The sequence below is a fragment of the Pimephales promelas genome, chromosome 12 (genome assembly GCF_988280905.1).
Source record: "Pimephales promelas chromosome 12, fPimPro1.hap1.1, whole genome shotgun sequence".
Lineage (NCBI taxonomy): Eukaryota > Metazoa > Chordata > Actinopteri > Cypriniformes > Leuciscidae > Pimephales > Pimephales promelas.
Window position 1 is genome coordinate 3339148 of NC_142780.1, and position 14546 is coordinate 3353693.

Genomic DNA, 14546 nt, shown 5'->3' on the forward strand with positions numbered 1-14546 from the left:
TTCACAATTTCACAGTTTCAGTCTTATTTCGATTCTTTTGATATTTTGGACATGTTTCAGTCTGGTTTTACATCATTACATAGAACTGGTTCAGCTCTGACATGTTGCTTGCTCTGAAATCAGGCTCTTGTGTCAGGTTGGACCTGAGTGCTGCATTTGATACCATAACATTCATCTTGAACAGCTAGAATGTATGGTATAGGTGTCAAAGGCACTGTATTACAATGGATTGCTTCTTAAATTAAGACATTTTCTGTAAATTTAGGAAATTGTGTGGTGTGCCCCAGGGCTCCATTTTGGGACCTTTGAGGTTTTCCCTTTATATGCTTCACTTGGCCCACATTTTCAGAGATATAGCATTATTTTAACTGTTATGCTGACGATTCTCAGTTTTAACTTTATGTTTCATTCGATGTGTTATTGAAATGCGTAATGATATCAAGAGGTGGATGAGGATGACAAATCATTATCTGCAGCTAATTGAGGATAAAACAGAGGTTTTAATAGTAGTTTGTCCTGTAAACTCCTCCTCTGCTCTGGAAGCCCAGTTAGGTCCTCTTTTCAACCAGTGTACACAAACAAACCAAAAACCTTGGAGTGATCTTTTACTCTTCACTATTTTTTGACAAATAAGTTAGTGTTGCTATTAGAGGAAGCGTTTTCCGTTTAAGATCTATTGCAAAGTTGAAGAATCTTCAGCAACACTTTACTTGAAGGGGTGAAGACTGACTTTACACCTTCATAATCATGACAGGACACATGTCATGATGAATATGAAAGAGGTTTCCATGCATGTTTATTACAACTGTCATTAAGTGTCATTCGCTCAATTATGACATTTTGAACTCAAATTTGACATTGTTTGAAATGTCATATTTGTTAATTAGTTAACATTAATGTATTTACTAGAGCCGGGATGTTAACTCGTTAATTAAGATTAATTAATTACAGACTTTAACGCATTAATTAATTACACAAAAAAATTGAACGCATTTTAATCGCACTTATTTTTGCACCGCGGAATATTTCTCACTGGATTAGTTTCGGCGGACCGATTATATTGACTCTTTCAACAAAATGAACGAATCTTTTTCCGAATCAATTCGTTCGTTTCTTTCACCGAATGAACCAAATGACTCGGAAAAAGATTTGTTCATTTTGATGAACGAGTTTGAGCAGGAGTGCGTTACAGAACAGAGCAAGGCGAGCGTTTGAGCTTATAAAACTTAAACTTTGTTATTTATTTATAAAACAAGCGATCGTTTCGCTTGATAAGACCCTTATTCATCGTCTGGAATCGTTTAAAGCCCTTTGAACAAGTTTGCAGTTTGTACTGAAAGTGTCTTTTGGACCTTGAACAGTTTGGTTCCCATTGAAGTCCATTATGTGGAGAAAAATCCTGGAATGTTTTCATCAAAAAACCTTAAATTCTTTTCGACTGAAGAAAGAAAGACATGGACATCTTGGATGACATGATGGGGGCGAGCAAATTATCAGCAAAAGTTTTTTCAAAAGTGAACTAATCCTTTAATAGACCTCTATAAATAGACGTTATCAAAAATAAAACAATTGACTCCAAGCACAACTACACAATATGCTTACAAAATCTTTAACATTCATATTTGAATAAAGGGTGAAGATGTTGCACCTGTGTGAAACCATGCCCTGGTCTCTGCAGAAGTGGCTGAGGAAGCGTGCGTAGTACAGGTGCATGACGGCGTGCTCCTTCCCTCCGATGTACACATCCACAGGCATCCAGTGATCCGCTCGGGAACGCTCGAAAGGCCTGCGAGACGAGACAAACCACACTGAGCGGCCACTAGGAGTCACTGACACACACACCTCGCAAACTCACTGAGACACTGCTTTACACAGACATCACTCCAATAACACATTCAACAGGAGAGATTGTGAGTTAAAACACAGCAATAAGCACACTTAAATAAACTAACACTGTATTAGCAGCTCTGAACACAACCGTACATGTAACACATGCATTTACTTTCAGTCAAAATGAGTTACAGTAACTGTGACAATGAACAGAAGGACTAATAACCAACAGTGACTAGCTGTGACTAGCTTTTACAGGCACTCAGATTATTAAACAATCCACTCTTACACATGAAAATATTTTAATTAGGGATGTGCCTATGTTTATTTAATCATGATTAATCCCAAAAAAATGTGATAGGTAAACGCATTGGGTCCTAAATAAAGGACAGAACGGTGAATAAAAGGCTATTGTGTCATTTATTAATTGTGTATATTGCACTCAATAGAGTGTAACTACGTCATCTTTACAAGAAAAAAGTGTAAAAGTGCATCAAAAACACTGGAAATGCAAATCTATAATACACTAATAAATATCATACAGATATAATAATTAAAAAATACATGTAATTGATATCATTAATTATTACAGAAGTACTGGGTTAAAATTTTGTACTTATAATTAATATGATTATTTCTAAATTTTTAAGTAAATTAATTAATTGAACAACTTTCACTCATGATGAAGATAAAGCTTCGATGATGAAACAATTCCACTGTACAATGAATTAGTTTCGAGTTTGATAACAGTTCATATAATAAGAACTTAAGTTTACAAAAACTGTTCCACATATAATACTTATTTCATATGCAAAGCTGTTACCCAATCAAAACAGTGGGCTTAAAATATTGTGGTAATAGTATTTACATTAGTTTTCTGGTAACACTTTACAATAAGGTTTGTTAGTTAACATTAGTTAACTACATTAGTTAACATGAACTAATAATGAATAGCACATATACAGCATTTGTTAATCTTTGTTAATGTTATTTTCAACATTTACTAATACTTGATTAAAATCGTGTTAACATTAGTTAATGCACCGTGAACTAACATGAACAAACAATGAACAGCTGTATTTTCATGAACTAACATTAACAAAGATGAACAAATGCAGTAACAAATGTATTGCTCATGGTTAGTGCATGTTAGTAAATACATTAACTAATGTTAACTAACGAACCTTATTGTAAAGTGTTATCAGTTATCTTAATTACTTAACATGAACTAAGTACAAAGGTTAATAAATGCTGTAAAAATGTACTGTTCATTGTTAGTTCATTTATTAACTAATCTTAAAGTGTGTGTAATGTTGCTGTTTGAGCATGAAGAAGCTCTGCAAACACACAGAAGTTGTCCTCTACATCACTGTCAGTGTTTCTGAACTCCTGAAACGCCTCTACTGTAGTCTTGAGTTTCGAACACGTCACAATATTCCTCATTTACATCATTAATATGCAGAATAAAGGGGTGGGGCCTGGTTGAGTTAGTTAGTAGTGTGTTAAACTGGCGGTTATGGAAAGGGGCGGGACATTTCCCAAACACACTCGAAGCGCTCGACCAATCACAACACACTGCTCCGGCCGACCAATCAGAGCACAGCGTGCTTTCAGTAGGAGAGACAGGAAGTAAACAGAGCGTTACTGACAGACTGGTTGGAGAGGAATTTTATATTTAATTTAATTTATTTCATTTCTGTAAATTAAAATAATGATTCGCAAATGAAACACGACTATGGTTTGAAGCCAGTTTTGAGTTTTCTTTGGTGAATTGGTCAGACCCAGTGTTGGGTAAGTTACTCTAAAAAAGTAATTAATTACTAGTTACTAATTACCTCTTCAACAGTGTAATTAGATTACTGTACTAATTACTCTCTCTAAAAAGTATCTAATTACTTTTAATTACTAATTACTTTCAAAATCCCATATCAATCTCAATCAGTTGAATAATACAAGGATAGACATGAATCTGTTTTAATTCTTTCAAATAAATACTATAAAAATTGCATGAATTATCCTTAAACTGACCAAGGTGGAGAAGGTTACATTATAAAAACATACTTTTTAGCATCAGACAATATATTTTGATGTTTTATGTCTGATCTCATGACATTTCACACTTTTTTCATACATATTTTACAATAATTCATACGAATTTGTACGAGTGCGGTCGTAATATTTAGACACCTCATACGAATCGCTGTGAGATCGGATTGATCTATACACAATATTTACCTCAATTACATCAGAAGTAACTGTAATTAAATTACAGATAAATTAAGAGTAATCCCTTACTTTACATTTTCAAGGGAAAAGTAATTAAATTAATTACTCAGTAATTAGTTACACCCAACACTGGTCAGACCAGTTCATAAATTAGTCAGAATTGTTTATTGATAAATTAGTTTGAACAATTTCCTTTATTTTAAACTCCTTATCCAGCAATCACAAGTCTGTGGAAGAGTCTCTGGGCAAAAAGGATAACAAAAGGGCAATATTTTTAAGGTAAATATATATTATATGATGATTATAAGGATCTGAAATGGCAGAGACAGATGGTCTTCCACTGTGAGTTTTGCTCTTTCAGCGTCTGCACAAACACCTGGTGGGACACAGCGAGCATCCGGATGCGGCGCTTACCTCAGCGTGTTGTGAGGGTCAGTGTATCTGAAATAGTACCAGGACGAATCCACAAAGGTGTCCATGGTGTCGGTTTCTCTCTCCGCCGGCCCTTTACACCTGCCGTCAGCAGAAGGAATATTATTAGAAGTGCTGGACTAGTAGAAACAGTTCGCTCTCAAGAAACAACACCATTTGTTCCTTCGTGACATGTATAATTAACAGAATCCTGAACTTGGCCATAGTTTTAGATTTATTAATTAATGATATGCATGCCCTTTAAAGCTAAAATACTTTCGCATATGCTAACATAGGGCCAGATTTACTAAACGGGGCAAATTAGCGTAATAGCGCAATCCCATAAAAGCCCCGATGGAGCAGAATGCTCAGCAAGTGATTCACAGACGACGAGCAAATGACACTATTTCCATAATGACCAACACAATCCACCAAGAGCAGATCAAACTAGCGTCTGGTTGAAGACGTGCTTTTTTATGGGGGTGAATAATGATGCAAATACCAGTAAAGTGACGAGCGCAAACCATTTACATTTACATTTAGTCAAACCTTAGTAAATCATCTTGTTTTATGATTAATTTCATTTCATTTATGGTTCATGAGCATGATTCATTTAAATTCTCTCATCCCATAAATCTTGTGAACAAAATCAAATGTCGTTTGATTTGTTACATGAAACAAGACCAGGCGATACTTCAGTTTATTCAAATTATGACCTATTCTACTCTACAGTTCAAAGGTTTGAGGTCCATAAGATTTCAAAAATAAATACTTTTATTCTTCAAGTACACATTAAATTGACCAAAAGTGACTGCACAGACATTTATAATGTTACAAAAGATTTCAGTTTAAAATAAATGCTGTTCTTTTGAACTTTCAATTTTTCAAAGAATAAATCAAATTAAAGCTGCAAGCAGCATTTATCGGTGTTCAAGCAGTTCAGACCTTTAAGGCCTTTAAGCACAAAAGCATCAAAAGGCATTCAGTTTTATATAACACACATTTATCCACTGACATAATAGATGGAAAACACCATTTACAGCCAATATAGGAAATTTACCATTGGAAATACATGGTTTTAAAGCTTTTTAACAGTTATAGCGCCACCTATAGTCCGATCTCCATGAAACTGTGCATGCTCCATAGCGAGCGAAAATGGAAATTTCCACTTGTTTTCCGATAATTATTGATATTCAGACTCCAGAGAACATTCCTGCACTGGTTTGGTTCCGATAAGGGCAAGAAACCAGGGACTAGTTCGCAAAAGTAATTTTTCAACATAATTCAAAATGGTGGAAAAATTTGCATACCGGAAATGAAACCGGAGATTTTGTGAAGTTGTGACTTTTTGGGTGAGATTTAGGGGCTTTTGACTGAATTTTGCCACAGACCACTATCTACCATCTGACAAAGTTTCAGAGCTCCAGGCCTTACGGTTTGGGCTGCACGATGCGTTTTAGGGGATTTTTCTTTCTTTCTAGCAAATACAATAGGTTTTCAGCACTTCGTGCTTGAACACCTAATAATGAGAGACCTTTTTTACGATTATAGCGCCACCTATGATCCGATCCTCGCGAAACTTTGCATGCTTCCTAACCATTTCAGGACACATATGCTCGTCGATTTTTGTGAAGTTGTGACTTTTTGGGGGGGATTTAGGGGCTTTTGACAGAATTTTGCCACAGACCACTATCTAAATGACCCTGTTACAGCCAACCAAATGCAAAATTTCAACTTTTTTTCGATAATTATTAATCTAGAGAGTCCAGAGAATAGGCCTAGACTGGTTTGGTCCCGATTGGGAAAAAAACCAGGGACTAGTTCGCAAAAGTGGGTTTTGGACAAAAACCAAAATAACAATTTTTTTTTTGCTCCAAATGGAAATCCAGATATACATCTTGCCCGTCTTGAGCCAGGGATTACAGTGGTGTAGAAACATTGAAGCTAAGTCAAACGGTCTAGGAGTTATGGGCAATTTAGTACTTTTGGTTGCTGTAGCGCCACCTATGGGCCAATTGGGCTCATACTCTGATAGCTTCTCCACAATTTGAGGCCCTACCATCTGACAAAGTTTCAGAGCTCCAGCCCTTACGGTTTGGGCTGCACAATGCGTTTTAGGGGATTTTTTTTTCTTTCTAGCAAATACAATAGGTTTTCAGCACTTCGTGCTTGAACACCTAATAAATAAAACATTGTATCATGGTTTCCAAAGAATTACAAAGCAGCAAAACTGTTTTCAACATCGATAATAATCATAAATGTTTCTTGAGCATCAGATCATCATGTTAGAGTGATTTCTGAAGGATCATGTGACACTGAAGACTGGAGTTGCTGAAAATTTAGCTTTGATCACAGGAATAAATTACATCTTAAATGTAATAAAAACAGTCAGTTTAACTTTATAATAACATTTCACAACATTGACTGTTTTTACTGTATTTTTGATCAAACAAATGCAGCCTTGGTGAAAATGAGACTTCAAAAACATTAAAAAATCCTATTGAATGGTAGTGTATATGATTTCCACACTTACAGCGACAGAATTGAAATACAGTAGGATCATGTGACCTTATTAATTAGACAGGATTTAGTCGTCTGATTGTATATAAAGATGATCTATTCGGGTGATGTTGCCGTTTGAGCATGTAAAGCTCCAGTTCTTCTCTGTATCAGTGTGTCTGAAGTCCCCGAGCTCCCGAACACCCAAAGCAAACACTGGAGTAAGAGTGTCACACTTACTCCAGCGGCTCTCGGCAGACTTCACTCGGCTAATCTTCAGCTTCAAACCAAACTAATTAACGAGCAAACAAGAGCAGATTCCAGCCCTGCTAATGTCAATCCCAAAGTGTGTGTCCATCCCTCCCTCCACTCCAGCCGGAGAGATCCGCCTCGTCTCTGATAATCAGAGGATCGTTCAGACAATCCTGCCCATTATTGCGCCGGCAACGGGAGCCGAGCGCCACACGGTTGCCTAGCAACAGGGCGAAGGTGTACAGGTTAATTCTTTGAAAGCCAGGTGCCACCTGAGAGACGAGCGTCCCACATATGAGCCGTAACGAGGAGTGTGTTTATCGCTGATCTACACTGGGAAATCAGGGCTTTATTGATTTAGCCTTTTTTTAAAGCCTAACAGTTTTGTTTTGGGTTTGTTTTTGCTACTCAAATGGTGGGAGTGTGTGTGTGTGTGTGTGTGTGTGTGTGTGTGTGTATGTGTGTGTATGTGGCCGGACTGATAACAGACTGAACACAGAAGACATTAGATGCACACTGACAGGGTCTGAAACCTCTGTTTTCTAAATTAGGGAAAGTAAAATGCCCCTATTATGTTATTTTAAAGGTTCCTAAATGTGTTTTGGAGTCTCCTACAATAGGTTCACATGCATCCAAGGCCAAAAAAACACTTTCATTTTCTCATAATATACATTCACCTAATTTCACCCCAGTCTGTTGTGATTGGTCTACTCTCTCTGATTGGTCAGATGACCCAGCCTGTTGTGATTGGTCTACTCTGCTCTGATTGGTCAGATGGCCCAGTCTGTTGTGATTGGTCTACTCTGCTCTGATTGGTCAGATGGCCCAGTCTGTTGTGATTGGTCTATTCTGCTCTGATTGGTCAGATGGCCCAGTCTGTTGTGATTGGTCTATTCTGCTCTGATTGGTCAGATGGCCCAGTCTGTTGTGATTGGTCTACTCTGCTCTGATTGGTCAGATAACCAAGTCTGTTGTGATTGGTCTACTCTGCTCTGATTGGTCAGATGACCCAGTCTGTTGTGATTGGTCTATTCTGCTCTGATTGGTCAGATGACCCAGTGTGTTGTGATTGGTCTACTCTGCTCTGATTGGTCAGATGACCCAGTCTGTTGTGATTGGTCTATTCTGCTCTGATTGGTCAGATGGCCCAGTCTGTTGTGATTGGTCTATTCTGCTCTGATTGGTCAGATGACCCAGTCTGTTGTGATTGGTCTATTCTGCTCTGATTGGTCAGATGACCCAGTCTGTTGTGATTGGTCTATTCTGCTCTGATTGGTCAGATGACCCAGTCTGTTGTGATTGGTCTATTCTGCTCTGATTGGTCAGATGACCCAGTCTGTTGTGATTGGTCTATTCTGCTCTGATTGGTCAGATGACCCAGTCTGTTGTGATTGGTCTATTCTGCTCTGATTGGTCAGATGGCCCAGTCTGTTGTGATTGGTCTACTCTGCTCTGATTGGTCAGATAACCAAGTCTGTTGTGATTGGTCTACTCTGCTCTGATTGGTCAGATGACCCAGTCTGTTGTGATTGGTCTATTCTGCTCTGATTGGTCAGATGACCCAGTGTGTTGTGATTGGTCTATTCTGCTCTGATTGGTCAGATGACCCAGTGTGTTGTGATTGGTCTATTCTGCTTTCATGGCATGTTGCAATAACCGCAATTAAGAGATGGTTGCCACATGCCGTGATGTTTTACCAGAAAATGTTCAAGACTTCAGACTCGGATTTATGCATTTCTATGTCAACAATATCAATCCTGAAATGAATCTGCAGCAGTCAGGTGGTACAAGAGCTCTGTGCACTGTTTACATTATTAATGTAATGTTATGTGCTTTGAGACATGAGGTCATTTAACTTATGCTGTGAACGTTCGTGTGTTTTGAAGGAGGCGTGGCTTTGTAGACATGGCTTTTTTTGTGTGACCCACAACAATCACTCAAACATTTAATCAGCACCAAAATCCGGCTGTGAGAGCTTACTCTGTTTTTTATCCTCAGATTTCAATTAAACTTCTAACAACGAAGCCAGAGACAATATCACAGCTCAGGAAATGACTTCTGTTTTCCTCAAGGACGAGGCAGATAAGCACCATCTCTCTCTTTATCTTGTTTCCGTCTCTTTCTGTCTCTCTGCAGCCGCTTCACTGAATGTAGGTGATCGTTTAAAGAACTGAGGTGATTTTCATCGAGGTCTCGACAGATAAAGAGATGATCCGGTCTCCTCGTCAGCAGTGCTCACTGACAAAAACTTAAACTGTCTGAATCAAATACTGTAACTAATTAGTTACTATAAATATATGTGCAGAATGGACACAAACAGATTTCAGACAAATTTAATGAAGTTTGAAAAGACTGGACTAATGCCAGTGAGAAGTTCTTTGAATGTTTTAAAATCTAGAAAGTATTCAACAAAGACAAATATATATGTACTGTATATATACTGTATATACTGTATATGTATATATATATATATATATATATATACATACAATATATATACATATACAGTATATTCAGTATATATATATATATATATATATATATATGAAGAGTTCAGATGCAAAAGCCTCTAAATGCCATTTGAAATTTTCTTCTAAAATGACCATTTTTATCAAGCTTGTATATTTAAGTTCAGTAATTTCACTTAAATGACAATTAATAGGTCATCTTCATTGCCATTTAAGTGAAATTACTTAACTTAAATACACAAGCTTGATAAAAAAAAAAATTTCAAATGGCATTTAGAGGCTTTTGCATCTGAACTCTTCATATATTTGTCTTTGTTGAATACTTGCTATATTTTAAAACATTCAAAGATCTTCTCACTGGCATTAGTCCAGTCTTATATATATATATATATATATATATATATATATATATATATATATATATATATATATATAAATAAATATATAGACTTAGTTTCCACTGTTATGCCAATGATACTCAGTTATATATGTAAATTATGACCTGATGAAATCTCCTAAATTATTCAAGTTGGCAGAGTGTGAGAAATAAAATATTGGATGACCAATCATTTTCATCCATTAAATTCAAATAAGACAAAAGTAAACGATTTGGGTGTTATATTAGACAGCAACTTGTCTTTTGAAAATCATATTTCATATGAAAAAAAAAAAAAAAAAACAGGTGGTCTTCTTCCACCTCAGAAACATTGCTAAGCTACGTAACATGCTACCAGTTTCTGATGCAGAAAAGTCAGTTCACGCATTCATGACCTCTAGACTGGATTACTGTAATGCATTATTAGCCGGTTGTCCTGCGTCCTCAATAAACAAGCTACAGTTAGTGCAAAATGCAGCCGCTAGAGTTCTACTAGGTCAAAAAAATATGATCATAAAACAACGATTTTATTATCTCTATATTGTTTACCTAATAAGTTCCGTATCAATTAGTATTGCTACTGACCTATAAAGCCCTAAATGGTTTAGCTCCTGTGTATTTAACTGATCTTCCATCGCCTTACAATCCGTCACGCTCTTTCATACTAGAACCGCCACAGCATAAAATTAACTTTTCATCTTTTTTTCAAATTTAATTTTTTTCAATAAAATACCCACGTCTCCGTCATTGACTTTTAATATTGTGTTATTTACAATCCCCTGTTGTTAAAAAAATATTTTAGAAAAAAAAAAAACATTTAAAAAGGGGCATTTATACCTAAAACCGACAGAAGGGAACATTGTACCAATGTAATGCCTTTATTTTTGCGTATTTTAGCATTTTTCACAATACATATCGTTTCAAAGCAGCTTTACAGAAAATGCATGTTTCTAAATTACAATTTAGAGTGATGATCTGTTATCAGAGTTGACAGTGTAATGCATTTCAATTAATTTTCATTCAGTTTCATTGTTAAACAATGCATTAAGATAAGGCAGAAACAATGAGCTCATTGAAGTAAAGAAAACATATTAAATGATTAGGAAACATAGAAAACTTTAGCATTGGTGCTTTTTTACATACTCAAAATAGTGTGTGAAAAAGTCAACAAAAATAAAATTAAAATGTAGGTAATATTATATTGTTAAAATTGGTTACATAAAATTGGTATTGAAAAAGGTATTGTTTAGGAACCGGTATCGAAGTCAAGGTATCGGTATCGAACATTTTGTTACGATACCCAGCCCTGAGCACCGGTCTCGTATCTCTCGAGGAGGAGCGGGAATTTTCTTAGCAATGTTAAAACGCACATCAACCGATCACTTGTTTAGCGTTCATGTAAACACAACATTCAGATTCACCAGTCGGAATGAATTCAGTTAGATTGAAACAAAAGCTGTGCATGTAAACAATGAATGGCGACTGCAGAAAGTAAAAAGCTGAATCCCGGACATCGACGGCCGGACATGTCCCGGAAAAAGAGGATGGTAACCCCTACTACTCAGCTTTCTCCACAGAACAAGAGCCTGCTAGCTTAGCTTCCAAAAAAAGATGGCCGACACTATGTGTTCATTCTGTGAGTGAGATCGCCCTCCATGGGCGGGTTGAGGACATGCGGGACAGACCCGACTACTGAGTGTTGTCTTTAGCCTCTGGACAAAAATCCTCAGATGACGCAAAATGACGATTGTTGCGTTGTCAGAGGATTTTTTTCCAGATAAAAAATACATAAATCTCTCGTCTCAGGGGGATATGAGGGTGGAAAGCATGGTAATTCGAAAATACTACAGGTTTTCTATTAATACAAAGCTTAATGCTAAATACTGAAGTATCCCTTTAAGCTTTTAAAAAAAATGGTTGCTAAAAACACAGATTCATGTCCACAACTTTATCTTACACACTGCAACTCCTGCCCTAATTTCTACAGCCGTAGCAATATTTCAACAGTGGTTGGGACACAGCATGTGACTCCTTCAATTATTGTTCCTTTTATTTCAAGCTGTTCATGAATTTATTTCAATCCCCTTTTTTGAATTTCATAACTGGGGCATGACTGGTGCATTACTAGGGCATAACTGGTGCATAAATGGTGCATAACTGGTGCATAACTGGGGCATAACTGGGGCATAACTGGTGCATTACTGGGGCATAAATGGTGCATTACTGGGGCATAAATGGTGCATAACTGGTGCATAAATGGTGCATAACTGGTGCATAACTGGGGCATAAATGGTGCATAACTGGTGCATTACTGGTGCATAACTGGTGCATTACTGGGGCATAAATGGTGCATTACTGGGGCATAAATGGTGCATAACTGGTGCATAAATGGTGCATAACTGGTGCATAACTGGTGCATAAATGGTGCATAACTGGGGCATTACTGGGGCATAAATGGTGCATAACTGGGGCATAACTGGTGCATAACTGGGGCATAACTGGTGCATAACTGGGGCATAACTGGTGCATAACTGGTGCATAAATGGTGCATAACTGGGGCATAAATGGTGCATAACTGGGGCATAAATGGGCATAAATGGTGCATAACTGGGGCATAACTGGTGCATAACTGGTGCATAACTGGTGTATAACTGGGGCATAACTGGTGCAATAACTGGTGCATAAATGGTGCATAAATGGTGCATAACTGGGGCATAACTGGGGCATAACTGGTGCATAACTGGTGCATAACTGGGGCATAACTGGGAAATAACTGGGGCATAACTGGGAAATAACTGGGGCATAACTGGTGCATAACTGGTGCATAACTGGGAAATAACTGGTGCATAACTGGTGCATAACTGGGGCATAACTGGGGCATACCTGGGGCATAACTGGGAAATAACTGGGGCATAACTGGGGCATAACTGGGGCATACCTGGGGCATAACTGGGGCATACCTGGGGCATAACTGGTGCATAACTGGTGCATAACTGGTGCATAACTGGGGCATAACTGGGGCATACCTGGGGCATAACTGGGGCATAACTGGTGCTTGCCATGTTCCCAAATGCACAGTAAACTCTCAGCACATGCAGAGTTCACTGTATTCATTCCCTGTGAGCTGAGCCGCTCTGAGCCGAGGTAAACACCATATCACCAGCTGATTGCATGAGCAAAGTTCACACTTCCTCTGTTGCCCCTGTTTTTTTAAAACAATAATTAGAAAAATCCAAATATTTAATCTGCAACCCTGCTCTCTGAATATTGGCATCAGCTACACAAAAAAAATAATAGTCGACCTCTTCTGAACCACATTTCTGTGTGTATGTATTTTACAAATGTATGAACTGAGGCAGCTAAAACCTGTTTGTCTCTCCATTCCTATCATGTGACTGTCTGACAAAGGATTTTTGTATAAATGTCATCAGCTTTCGGCAGCTCTGCCGGCATTACCTACTCATGGCCAGAGAGGGTCTATTAATACCCTTCACACTGAGGAGGTGCTATCTGAGCTAGGGATGTCCCGATACCACTTTTTCACTTCCGATACCGATACCGATGCCGCACCTTTGGCTTTTGCCGATACCGATATTAGTCCGATATTTTTTTTTTCGTGGTCCGACGTGCCGTATACGGCCCACAGGGTGGTTTATAGGTTTAACTTTGTGAAAGACAAAACAAAACAAACACAAAAGTAAACATAATACATATCTTTGGAAAGCTGAGAAACTCGTGATTCGAACGACGTAAACCATTTTAAGATACAATCAACACAGCGGGCACAATCTGTCTCTTTGTCAGACCACCAACAGCCAAAACAAACCAACACAAACTGGAAGAAACTTACCAATTAGCAATCTGTTAGTCCACATTCCAACAAAAATGGTTTGGTTTCACTGTAAAGCGTCCATACAATCCAATTTGAAGAAGTTTTTAGTCCAAAACAATTGTATGAATAAACATCCATGGAATGTAAATAGTAGCATTTCGCGTTAGCCGACAGCGCTATCACAACTTCGACGCACTAATGCTACGTTCACACCGGACGCGAATAGGGCGTCAGGCGCGAATGATTTCAATGTTAAGTCAATGCAAGAAAAATTCCTGCGGCGCGAATGAGGCGTGGAGCGCGGCGCGGAAGACGCGAATACGCCTCATTCGCGCGTCAAGTTGGCGCGAATGGCGCGAATTGAGCGTTGTGCATTCACGCGTTTGACGCGAATTCGCGTCTGCCGCCCGAGTTGAAAAATCTGAACTTTGGCGTGAATTCGCGCCGCGTTAACCAATCAGGAGCCTAGCTGCTTGCTCACGTGGTGAAGTGTCTGGATGCTTCAATAAATTATTTTGTTAATATGACTAAATGCATGGTGGGATTATGCACAACAAAGCAAATGTTTCATCACTTAAAACATTATTTCTATATGGAGACATGTTCATTTTGTATTGAATGTTATTCATTCCATATCTAGAAATAGTATTAT

The 14546-nt window shown here is 37.8% G+C and overlaps 1 protein-coding gene across 2 annotated transcripts in view; it reads right to left on the bottom strand.

Moving 5' to 3' along the window:
• Positions 1-14546, bottom strand: part of lars2 (leucyl-tRNA synthetase 2, mitochondrial) — a 128598-nt gene that overhangs the window by 45523 nt on the left and 68529 nt on the right. For both annotated transcript variants that reach the window (XM_039651302.2, XM_089118230.1), the window contains 2 exons: positions 4471-4569; positions 1649-1786 (listed from right to left, as the gene is read on the bottom strand). In XM_039651302.2, coding sequence (XP_039507236.2) covers positions 1649-1786; positions 4471-4569 — 237 coding nt within the window. The remainder of the gene's footprint in view (positions 1-1648; positions 1787-4470; positions 4570-14546) is intronic.